Raw genomic sequence first — 13311 nt, forward strand, 5'->3', positions numbered from 1 at the left:
GACCTTGGTTTCTAAATACCATTCCCTAAGTAAATGCCTGATCCTGAATGGGGCAAGGAAATTCCATGTGAGCCTAGAACCCCTTGTTGTGCTGGAAAATAAGAAGTACTCAAAAAATAATGGAAACATGTTACAAAGAACACAAACTAGCCAGAAGGGAGACCTGCTAGATAAATCTGGAAATGTTTGAGCAAAATAATGACAGTAATGAATTATAGCCCACTAAATAAAATAATACATGAGTTCAAACTAACATATAAATGGGGAAGTGGGGAAACTCATTTCAGTAAAGTTAGAAAAAAAAAGTTAGAAAAATCACTGCTATACACCACTGTAGTAATAACTTACTCAAGCAAGAATTATCAATGGATGCTAAAAGTAGGGGTTCAAGTCTGATGAGGAATAAGTTACTTACGTAGTCTCAAATTATCTCCCCACAAATTACTTATTACCAAAGGGGCAAGTGTTAACAATACAGTGGAGAAACCTGGTATATACCACTTCAATCAAGTATCAAAGTTAATGTCAACAATTATGGGACAACACAACATCACAGGCCTCCCAACGTGAAGTTCTGGGGACATATTATTGCTTAATGTTGTAGTCCCGCCAAAAACACAGTGTGAATCTAATCACAAGGAAACAGATAACAGTAAATTGTGGAGGGGCATTCACAAAATGACTGGCCTCTAAACTTCAAAAATGTCAATACCACAAAAGACAAAGAAAAGCTGAGGAACTATTTCAGATTAAAGGAAACAGACAGAAAAGCTAAATGCAATGGACTGGGTTCTGAACTTTAAAAAAAAGAGAGAGAATGGTTGCCATAAAAGAACATTTTGGAACAGCAACATTTGAATAAAGACTTTAGATTAAAATATTGCACTACTGTTACCTTCCAGATTTTGATAATCATATTGTGATTATATGGGTGATTGTCTTTGTCTTAAGAAATATACCTCTAAGTACTAAAAGAGTAAAGAAGAATAACGCATGCAACTTAGGTTTTCAAATGGCTCAGGAAAGCATCTGATAAGAGAGAATGCCAAAGCCAACATGACAAACTGTTAACTACCATGAATCTGGGTGAAGGTGATTTCTGGGTTCATACTATTCTTACAACTTTCCTACAATTTGAAATTATTTCAAAAGTAGAAGTGAAAAAACTTAAGGATATTTTTATTTATCAATGTTATATATACAACTCAATTCTCAGTCATTACCTGCTAGTCCATGTTAACCAAGGTAAATAACAATAATCAGCAGGGTTCTCATTGGAACTATTCATGAGATGAGAGAAAAGAAACAGATACAATCTCTTGTGGGTAGACGTGTTCATACTGAAAATACTTAGTCACAGAAATGTAAATTTTTCCTTTTATTCAAAGTTGGTACAGAAGTGCTAACATTTCCATAAAATAATTAACTATACTTCAATTACAGGACAAAATACCACAGAAAGGAATATACTTTGCAAGAAATGTAGTTCATCTTAAGTTTCCAAATACTTGTAAAGGCTAATGCAGCAGCTGGCAAAATAACACACAGTACACAAAGAACAGTGTATTTTACAGAGTCAGTAATGAAAACTGACAGCTCTTTAGCAGATTTGCTTCATTTTTTTTTTCATTTTTTAAACAATAACACTTTTAAAAACACATTAAACCAAGATCATACATGTCTACAATTTTAAAAATCAGGTTGTATACAATAGGTTAGAATAGTCAAGTTAGAATTGTCACGTATGGTTAACAATCTTAAATCTACAATTTCAACTGTACTCCTTTCAATATGGAAGTAACTTGGTTTATATTCTACTTTCTGCTTGCAACTAAAACATTGTACAATGAGATGGACCTGATCAAACCTTAAAAAAAAAAAAAAAGCCGTGGACAATGAAGAGTACACCAGAAATTAGTTTACAATTCAAAAAACTCACCAATAACGCAACAACTTCATTTATAATCACATTTGGTCTACAAGGCATAACTGACAAAACGATCCATGTACACAATACAAACCCCCAGTGCACAGACTGGTCTCTCACAGAGCATCTGAACAAGCTTAAGAGGCAGGACACTGGGAGGAACATTTTTCAATGTAGACATCTTTTAAAAATGCTTTAATACATACATATCAAAATTACTAGATAAAAGCAGCAGTACTCTGCTGACATTTGGCTTAAAAATAAAGAAATGAATGAAGCAATTTCACAGGATATTAGAAAAGGAATTGATTTTCTTCTTGAAGAAGACTACTAACTTTTGCACAGCAACTATTTTTGATATCCACCTTATTAAAAAAAAAAAGAAGAAGAAGAAGCACGGAGAAGCATAACATAGTTCATATGTGATTGCCAACACAGGTCTGAGTAACAGAAAACGGGATGTCCAAGCAAAGAATGGGTAAATCCCCGCTCTATTTCTGAACTCTGTTGGCAATCTATAAACTAAAGCAATATTGGTGGGGGAAAGAAGGGCAACAGATTCCACACCATCATCTGACACTAATGTAATATGTCATTATTAAAAAAAATAAAGCTTTTGCATTTTAACAACCCCACAGAAAAGTCCATGAGCAAAAAGACTTTGTTGATCTGTTTGCCACTCAAGTTAGAGATCTCACAGTGAAATTAGAAAATTCTAATTATACATATTTACATTACTAGGACTACTTTCACCTAGACTAATTAAAGCAATTTTCCGTGGAATTATAGATGAAAGATACTCTGCCAAAGGAATCTTGAAAAGCGTTCTTTAAGGTCTTAAAAACTATTTTAAATTTAAAAACAACATTTAAAGGTACAGAACACATTCTATACAGGCCTAACAGGTTACACGGCTTTGCTTTATCACATATTGCTAAGTCAAAGATGTTCCTCAAACCTCTCCATTTTCCGGCATGTCTGGTACTCCCCTCTCCCCTCGTCCTGCCAAAGCCTGAGGTTTCACATTCTAAAAGAATGCCGTAGGTACACACCTGGTGACTTCTTGCTAGAGCGGGGAATCTCTCCCTCCAAGTGCTCAGATTAATTCTTCTAAACCATGTCCCATTAGTCTACACCAGCTATAATCTTCATTCCATATATTATTAAGAGTTGATTATCCCTACGAAGATAAATATACAAAACAGAGGAGAGTGGGAACAAAGGTTCTTCTCTCCCATTTTGAGAGTTCTATCTTTCGACATATGGGCAAAATTCAAGACACAGATACACTTATTCCTTGTTGATAAACAGGGACTATACAGGTGAAGAAAAGTGGGGAGTAAAATAAAGGCAATGCTGAGTACAAGAAAACACATTATGTCCTTCTTTTGCACTCACATTCACAGACTTCATCTAACCTAGTCTCGAAGTGGGTATTGGGACAGGCAAACGAATCCTTTAGGCTCTTACGATCATTGTGGAATGCAAAGTATAGATCATTCGGCAGATCTGTCTCAATTAGTTAGATACTCAGTACGCTTGGATCAAATTCTGCTCTATTAAAAATGAAGGGCAATCAAGCATATGAAAAAAATAACTTCATTAAGTTTAGATTTACACAAAGATTAAAGATTAGTATTTGCTCTATTAAAAAGTGAGATTTCTCCATATTTACAGGATACTACTGACAAGAGGTAAAGTTTCCTAAAGATTTAAGATTAAAAAAACAACTACAGATTCCAATGGCCCTACAGCTTAAAACAGGAGCTTGTCACAACGTCCCACCCACCAAAGCCTCGAAGTCTGCTCCTGCTTCTTTAGTTCCAGCCCACAGACCCCGTCATAGCCAGTCACCCCCTACTATGACTGCAGCATTCTTGACACTGGTGTTCTCTCCTCCATCAAAGCAACACAAATGTACTCGGATTAGCACACTGAATCACTTAGGATTTAGGACCCCCATCCTGGGTACCTCGCTGTCTGGGGATCTTACTACTGCGGTCCTCAGCCTAACAACTCCGGAGACAAACACGTGGTGGGCTTTCTATGCCTGGCACTTGTGGGATACTGAGAATACTGTTAGTCTTGTGCTTTCTACATGTGGAGACACACACATGAGGGAACACGGTTTTGTGCTTTCTACAGGCCTTTAAGCTTTTTCCTTATCATGGAATGTGAAACGGTTGTCACATATATGTTCTCAGATATGCCTATCAAACCTACACTGGAAAAATGATAAAGTTAAAACATACTCACAGAATAAGCAACCTTATACTTTTAATTAAAGATAAAAAAGAAACAAATACAGATGAATAAATAACATTTAAGCTGCAACACAAAGTAGAACTACCTGGTTTCCTTGACCCTAAATAAAGGCTGCATATAAAGTATGTAAATATAAATGTATTTTCTTCACTAGTTATAACAAAATTTAAAAAGAGAAATTGTAACAAGTAAGAGTTATCTATCAAGAAAGGGAAAGGTGTAAACTAGCATATTCAATATTGGCAACAGGAAGGCACTAATCAAAACATAAATTTCAGAAGCTGATTATATTATGGAACACCCTATAAAATGGCCTTTGCTAATTTGGGATTTCAGTAATATAGATAGCAATGAGCTTAGTTTCAGTTTCCAACTATTATAACAAAAAAGTAAGCTATTAAGGAACATTCCACTTATAGACGTTTAAGCTACTTTGATATATTGAAAAATTATCCAGACTGGTTTGTCCAGAGGCAATTTAAAAAAGTAAACACTCCTTTATCCAGCAGCACTAGCACTAGGGTACAAGGTGAATTTACCAAGATAAACATGTCTCCAATAAAGGTGTTGGTATCTACTATCAACTTGTGCTGTTGCTGAAGTCACTGCAAAATGTATTTCCCTTATCAATAAAGTTCACTGACTGTAAACTGTTTTGAACTGGGGGCGGGGCTCCATTATCCCGGGCAACAATTACATACAGTACAGTGCTTCTCCTCTGAGGACAGCGAAGCCACTGCTCCTACACTAACAAGAAACCGAGACCACTGTGCTTTGTCTTGACTTGCTCTCCAGTTGCTTATTTATTCTCACATCACTTTCTTCAAACATGCTATAAATCTAGGTAACCAAACCAAACTTTAAAAGTCATTACATAAATTAAGGTTATTGGTTAAGTCAACAGTCTCAGATTACGTCCTCCCCAAAAAAGTAAAGTGCAAGAGATGAGTAATGATCCAGATACAACCAACCATTTTTGTTTACTTTTGAGTAAAAGACTATAATGCTAATGTTTAGGGCTGTTAGTTATCAGATAAATGGGGTGCTTAACACAAAACAAAAAGCTAAATCCTATCTTTTATAAAGGATTTGAGATGGAAACAGAAACATAAATTATATCAATTCTCACAACATTCCTTTAAAGGTGAATCAGTAGTTTAAAGCCTTAATTCCCAGCTCTGGAGAGAATTTTAAATAAAAACATTTATATGACTGTGAATAATGGTGTGGGACTCAGCACTGGTAAAGCCTATTAATTATTTTGAACCTTAGCTAAATCCTGTTCTGGAGTCAAAGTAGCTGAATATCTATCTACTCTTCCAAGAGAGGTGAGTGTGACAAAAAGCATGCCAAATTAAGAGAAGTTACCTTAATGGAGGCAAAGGGGTTTGCAGCCCTGAGTTATGTCAACCAAGTCTAACCAACTGTAGTAATCAAAAGATCACTTTGTAACTTAATCCAGCTTCATATCTAACTAGTACAAAGGATTTCTCTAAATGCCAACTGACTAGTTCCAACTTTTTACCTTTAATTACTGCGAGAACAAGGCTTTTTGGCATCAAAACAAACTCCATTCCTCTCTGCACTGTGATATCATCATTTCAAAGGGGCTGGTGTGAATTTTAATTATTGTTGCCTCCTCTCTAATTTTGAAAAAGGAGTTTTGAGAATAAAATATTAATGAATTATTAGGGCTCTTATCATTAGTGAAAACAAAGTCTGAGAAAATAATTCTGGAGAATAAATGGTTTAAACTAATAGAAATTTAGTATATTTAAACACAACTATATTTAATGAATCATTATTTGGATCCAAGTCTTCAAAACTGAGGCAAAGCAGCACTTTCGCACACCATGGCAGTAAGTCTGAAAGTGAATTAAGCTGACAAAAGATCAAAATGGGAATTTGATAAGTATTGAAAGACAGAACAGGTGAATAATTAAAGCAATGTTTGAGGGCAGACAAATAAAGGGGAAGACCAGTCTCTCTGAATAGCAGGTGGACATACATACAAATAGGAATATATCGTATTTGTAAAGTCTGCTCAGGCTAACATCAACACTGAAATGACTTAAGCAATTTAAAACCTAGCTAATAAGAAATTTTATTAGCTAAAGTATCAGTATGGAATATTGTCATTTTAACCTCAAATATGTTAATAAACTCATACTTTACAATATTTAATATCAAACCAGGGTTTAACAGGCTGGATCTTATTCATTGGTACCCTAGTCTATACGGGGAGGGGTTTAAACTAGCTGATAGCAAAGATACTTCAAGTTCTAGAGTTCAATGAATATGATTCTACATCTAACACATATTAAGCTAATTTTGTCCTTTACCAACTTGTTAAGTGTGTATCACCCAGGTACTTCTCAGTATCTCTCTTAATAGTTTTTATGACTTTTTAGGACAGTTTTGTCCTGGCAAGTCTCTGTAATCACATAATTTAACGGGACTGGTACTTATATATCTCTCAACCCAAACTCAGGGAATGGTGAGGTGTAACTACTAGATACCCACGTGGTCATTTCCAGCCATCATACCTCAGAGAAAAACAATATAAGGGAGTAAAGTATAAGAAAAGCAAGTAAGGGGGGAGAGTTTAGCTCAAGTGGTAGAGTGCATGCTTAATATACACAAGGTCCTGGGTTCAATCCCCAGTGTCTCCTCTAAAAATAAATAAGTAAACCTAATTTACTGCCCCCCATAATACAAAAACAAAAACAAACCAAAAAAATTAGAAAAGCAAGTAAGCCGAACACTGCCAAATGGGAACATTGATGGGTCTAACCTTTTAGTAGCTAATAATACAGCCAGTCTACAGGGTAGCAAAAGAATGAGAATAACCTATACGCTGCATTAAATTATATGTAAAGAGAAAGGGAAAGATCCACACACCCCAAGCAGGGAAGACAGCAATGGACTGAGAAATGTAGAGGCTAACCACCCTGCCCTGGACTTTCAAGCTCTGCCTTAGGCTCAGGTTAGAGAATTGAGTAACAATCTTCCCACTCAATTCTTAAAATGTGAAGTTTCATGAAGTGATAGGTCCCTGCAAATTACTTAAAGTGCCATTCCTAAGAGCTAGGATTTTGTGACCCTGGCCAGCCTTTTTTATTCAAAAAGACAAATGATCCTTTGAGCCAAGTGAAAAGGAAGCCTTGGGGATCAAATCTGCTGGATTTAGGCCAAAGGACACAGCACCATTCCTACTGCTTGATGCTTCTCCAACCTGAAGATAAGAGTGATAACCTCACCATGAAAGAAAGGCTGGGAGGAAAGATTGGCTCAGCCGTTTCAAAAGCACTTACTATCCCAGGGTGGGAGGACAAAATATTCTACATGAACAGGGAAATTAAAGGTCCCACAAAGGAATCAATAATCATTCTGCATGTCAGGGTAATAATCTCTTCTCATCAGTTCTTAGGACAAAGATTGCCTAACAGGACAAAAATTTAAGTCCTAGGGATACCACTAACAGCAGGTAAGAATGTATTTCTCCACTTCTGAACACCAGTGTCCCCACTTCATTTTGACTCTTTTCATCAATATTATTCTTAGCCAATTCTGAACCTTAACTTGAGCCAATATGTAAATATATACATGTTAATGTCTAGATATCAATGTCATCATCTAGGACCCATTTATTGATGTAAAGTATCACTACTTTGCTAGCTTTAAGACAGATCATGTATCATTCCATGAACAATCATTCTTATGAAACACGGACTTCAGAATGGTCCCCTGAAATTAAGTTGCAATCAGGAATTCACATACTTATTCAAGCACATTATCTATTACTGGAAAGCAGTAAAAGGGCAAGCTTCAGGGACTTCAGTCTAAATAAAGTGATGTTTATACTGGCAAGAATAAACAATCCTAATGGATATGCTAATAATCATTCCTTATTTACAAACATTAGTGCTCTAAACTTGACCTAATGCTATATACACACAAATAGACATGAGATGACGTATTTTATGCATCATACTAAACAAGAGCAGAGAGAAGGCAGGGGGACGCTAGCGCTCCAAACTATTAGGGCTCAACATTAAATAAAGGGGGGGAAAATCCACTTAAACACCACCTACTTTTTTATGCTTTTAATAGAAGGGGTAAGAAAGCTGCCCAGTCATTATGTCAATTCTCCCTGTTGAGTTACACAGCAATGTGTTCAGAGTCAAAGGAAATTTTAATTCCTATAACTTAACGCCAATTTGAAAAGTCTAAGATCCTATTATTTCCCCAAATACCAAAGGTTGCCTCAAAGGAAGGACAGTTCCTTTGAGAAAAGAAGAGGACAAACCAGGAGTCCAGATTTGGACACCTGATTTTCTGCTCTTCCCAATAACCTTGTAGCCTTGGATATGTCACAGCTTCAGCCTCCACACAAGAAAAGGATGGTCCCTATTTATTTGGCCCCCAGCTTATAAACCTTAAGAATGAAACTGAGAAAAAAAATTCTACAAGGCACTCACTCTAAGCTCTCAGAAATCATGCTATTCATATATGAATTTTTAATTTTTTTTCATATACAGACTCAGTCCATCAGAAAGCCTCCTGGAGATGGGAAGACATTATGCTACCTGATAATTTCTAAAATCAACTTTGGACAAATCAAGTCTATCATAATGAAACTAGTTTACAGAATACAAAAAAAATGTAAAGTCATTAGGACTGAGTTTTGATTCAAAATCTACAAAAGTATCTAAAAAAGTAATAATTTTCCCTAAAGAATACAAGATTAATAAAATCATGCAATTTAAAAAAATATCAGAGATTATGGAAAAGTCAAAGAAAGTAGATACACAAATAGTTTCCTTCATCTGTCATGGAGGAAGGACAGTGAAGAGCACACACAAAGAACTACATATCTGTTGCGCTTTTCTCAAACATCTTTTGTACGTACCCTGTCCTCACAAAGGGGAATCAGTCTGTGAAAAACAGACTCTCATCCACAAAGGCTGCAACTGGGTACCAAGCCATGTCAAGACAGAGGGTCTTACAATTACACAAGTCCTGTAATCTCCACAAGACACACTACTAAACCCAGAAGTTCTTGTTCATGGCACCTTCTGAACATACTATCCATTCTACAGAAAGACCATCTGACAAGCTACCAATGGCAAAGCATGCACTCTTGAGTTTTCTGCTACTAATGGCCAGTTTGCACTGAAATATCCTCATGTTCTATGTCACTAGGTTTTTAAACAAAAATGTAGAGGCTGTGTACAGATGGCAAGCCTTTTGAAAAAAAGTAAATTAGGGAAAAATAACTCATCAAGGATACAATATGATCTTAAAATTAAATTTTCACTCTAAAAACTCAACCTCAATATATCATCATACAATTAAGTAGGGCAACCCAGCCAAAGGGCAGCGTTAATTTTTCTTCAAATTTCTGTACACATCTTCCAAATGGATCCACTTGGGAAAGTACCTGGCTAGTAAAGTATGTAAGTATGTTACCAATGACAAGAACAAAGCTAGAGAATTAATGGAGTATGAGTAATCACCTGTTCAGCTTAAGCTGCCTGAACACTGCTTAGGGGCTGCTAATTCCCAAACTATATAAACAATCTTAATTTGGTCAGTATTTTAAATTTGGGGGTCATCAGCAACGCTTACTTCATTTTCTCCCCCATAATCATTTCACAATACAGTCATGACACATAACTTTATAAAGACAGACTTGGTGGTCATTTGGGTATGGTTCACTTAAACTTCAAAGAAAAAAGAAAAACAAAATAACCGGAACAAAACTGTTTCCCAACATTCTATACACTGGTGGTACAAGAATAGCTACAGGAAAACATTCTTCTTTTCTTTCAGCATTCCGAATCCATAGGCTCATGCTAACAAAATAAACCTGGCAAACTAACTTGTCCTGAAACAAGTTCCCCACAAGCACATGTTAGATTTTCAGTACATAATTGATTATACAATGTCTACAAATTCACTTTTTTTGTTTTTAATGATAGTAGGGATTATAGAGACAGAAAAAACTTCAAAATGAGCAAGTCTTCTACTTCAGGGTAAGAAGGTCTACCAAGATTTGGCAGTGCAGACAGTATACCTTATTCATGACATCTTAGCATATATTCTGCTCTAAGTGATCTATGAGAATAATTGGTCTCTCCTTACTTTGGTATGAAAAATTTTAAACCACATGTGCACAATTCAGTCTGTTAAACAAGTTTTACTTCATTTAAGCTGAAATTTTACTTTCATCCATCTCTGGGAAAATAAAGTCTTGCAAATAGATGATTTTCTGCTAAGTAAAATTTGGCTAAAACCTACAGCGTAAACAATGCCTGAGAGATGCAACAGTTACATAAGGTGTTTTTTTTTTCAAAGACCAGTATTTTCTTTAAGTTAGTGTCTCATCATATCCTTTAAAGTTCATAAGGAAAAATAAACAAACATGAAAATTCCAAGGGAACACACAGCAAAAAGTCCAATATTTAGTATTAGTTTAACTTGTGGAGGTTCTTCCAACATTTGTAAACAAACAGCCTCCTCCTCCATCAGGTCTCTGAGACTCCTCTTGCTGAGGCTCTTACTCTTAAAGCCACAGAACCAATCTATGAACTTCCAGTACCGGCCTCCATCCTCTGTTTCTTTCTTTCTTTCTTTCTCACCCATGAGAGCTGCTTGCCCATTGGAATAAGCATCAACTGGTGTTTCCGCTTCTGAATGACCTAAGGAAGCCACTGGGTTGCCCTCCTCTCTGCAAGTCACCAACAGATTAACATCTTCAGGCTGCAGGCCCTTAATACTATCTTCAGATTTCCCATTGGGAATGACATTGTTGATGGCCTCACTATTCTCACTGCATCTCAGAATGCTCTTCTCTTGCATTTTGTATGGTTCGTCTTTCGGGGAGCAGCTCTCCTTCGTCACCAGGATCTTCTTAGACCAAAAGGTGGTGGTACGAATCTGTTCCTTCGTGGGAGGTGGTGTGAGAAGGCTAACAATTACAGTAATAAGTCCTGTGACCCAAAACAATGCTGTGGCCACATACATGTAATGGATGTCTTTGATGAAGCCTGGCCTGTTATCAGGTTGGTCACATTCTGGGGCACGGTAGGCAAAGGCCAGTGTCAAACGGACTGCTCCAAGAATAAAGCCAGCCATTCCACCATAGAAAGCCCCTTGTTCATTGCAGCGCTTCCAGAAAATCGCCAGAAGGAACAGGGCCGCAACTGGGGGCGTCAGGTAATCTGCTACCTCCTGAATATAAAGGTACATCTGGCCTCCTTGCATCTCCACGATGATGGGCACCCACGCAATGCTGATCACCACCATAAAAGCTACAAATATCCTCCCCACAATCATTAGTTCTCGGGAGCTTGCGCTTTTGCGTATGAGTTTGTACACATCGAGGGTGAATATGGTACTGGCACTGTTAAAGATAGAGTCCAAGTCACTCATCAGAGCTGCAATCATCACTGCCATCATTAAGCCCCGCAGGCCCACAGGAACCAGCTTCATCACCAGACGTGGGTAAGCAATATTAGAGCACCCAGCTCTGCTTCCACACACTTGCATGCAGTGCTCTGGGTTGATGCAAGCTATATCATCAGCAAACAGTATCCTGGAAATCATTCCTGGGACAACTATGATAAACATTGGCAGAAGCTTCAAGAAGCCAGCCATTAGAGTAGAGCCTTTGGCATGAGCAATGTTTTTAGCCGCTAGGACCCTTTGCACGATGACTTGGTCAGCACACCAGTACCATACTGAAGCTGGGGTCTGTCCAAGAATGAATCCAGGCCAAGGAACATCTTCATCTGTTGGATTCCGCAACATTTTCAGTGCATCTTTCTTAGGGTGGACATTACAAGAATTTGTGTTGGAAAGGTTGTACGTCAACAAGATGGAGGTGACATTGGGTGAAGCCAACATGTACCTTCTCTTAACTTCCTCAAACCCGCCAATCTCCATCATGCTAATAATCATAAGTGTGAGTGCCCCCACGATCATGAGCAGAGCCTGCAGAGTGTCTGTGTAGATTACTGCAACAAGGCCTCCGGTGACAGTCAGCAAAGCAGTCATGCCAATGAGCAGGATGACAGACACATAAAGGTTCCAACCCAAAGACTCCTGGATAAAGAGGGCACCCGAATACAAATCCACTGAGAGCTTGGTGAAGATATAGAGAATCAGAGACAAGGCTGCAAAATATACCTGAATCCTATGGCCACCAAATCGCTTGGACAAGTATTCAGGCATGGTGTATACCCCTGACCGGATGTAAATCGGGATAAAAACCCATCCCAGAAGTTGCAAAAGCAGTAAGGCATTGAATTCCCATGCGCCCACTGCAAATCCACTTGCAGCTCCAGATCCTGCCAGACCAATGAAGTGCTCACTCCCAATATTGCTCACAAACAGAGAGGCACCAATTGCTACCCAGGTCATAGAGCGCCCCGCCAGGAAGTATCCACTCACGGTGCTTCTATTAGATTTCCACATGGCAAAAAAACCAATGCACATGACCAGGATAAAATACAGGGCCACTATGGCAATGTCTGCCGTCTCCAGCACAGCCCTCATTTTGGAAACTTTGTGAATAAAAGTGTCCAATGACAGAAGTGTCCAACTTTTTATTTACTCATTAGTAACCCCAGTCAAGTCCGTAAACCATACGTGAACCGGACTATACAGAGTGACACAGCAGGTCAAAGTCTTTGTCCTTTGGTTTGCTGTCTTGATGGTGGTGGTTGTGATAAACTTTGAAGGAGACAGTTTAAATTTTCCTCCGCTTCTTAATTGGGATTGAGAACTTAGCTCGTACTCTTAATCCACTCTCCACAAGACCATCAGCATTTACTCAGGTGCTGGAGGAGAAATTCTGAGTTGCAGCTAAGTCTAGTGAAGCCTACTGTACCAACCCTGCAAGGCAGCAAAGACAAAAGACAAAGATTGAATTAGCGGAGGGGCTCACCAGGCGATGAGGAAACTTTCAGTCTAGCAAAACGGCGCAACAAGACATTCTTTATAAAAAGAAAAAAAATTTAAAAACATACGTACTTTAGTTCCACAGGAAAGAGCAATCTATACCATCACATCTGATACTTAAAGTCAGTGAGAATACTTAATATTTTTAACTA

At 37.7% G+C, this 13311-nt stretch overlaps 2 protein-coding genes across 2 annotated transcripts in view; both read right to left on the reverse strand.

Annotated features, from left to right (window-relative positions):
- The window catches only part of MRPS6 (mitochondrial ribosomal protein S6), a 63639-nt gene that overhangs the window by 28389 nt on the left and 21939 nt on the right, over positions 1-13311 (reverse strand). The window lies entirely within an intron of this gene.
- SLC5A3 (solute carrier family 5 member 3) overlaps positions 1366-13311 on the reverse strand; it is a 33832-nt gene continuing 21886 nt past the window's right edge. Inside the window, exon 2 of the mRNA XM_032472299.1 lies at positions 1366-13093. Coding sequence (XP_032328190.1) covers positions 10598-12754 — 2157 coding nt within the window. The 5' untranslated portion in view covers positions 12755-13093 and the 3' untranslated portion in view covers positions 1366-10597. The remainder of the gene's footprint in view (positions 13094-13311) is intronic.

This window comes from Camelus ferus, chromosome 1, assembly GCF_009834535.1.
Source record: "Camelus ferus isolate YT-003-E chromosome 1, BCGSAC_Cfer_1.0, whole genome shotgun sequence".
Taxonomy (NCBI): domain Eukaryota; kingdom Metazoa; phylum Chordata; class Mammalia; order Artiodactyla; family Camelidae; genus Camelus; species Camelus ferus.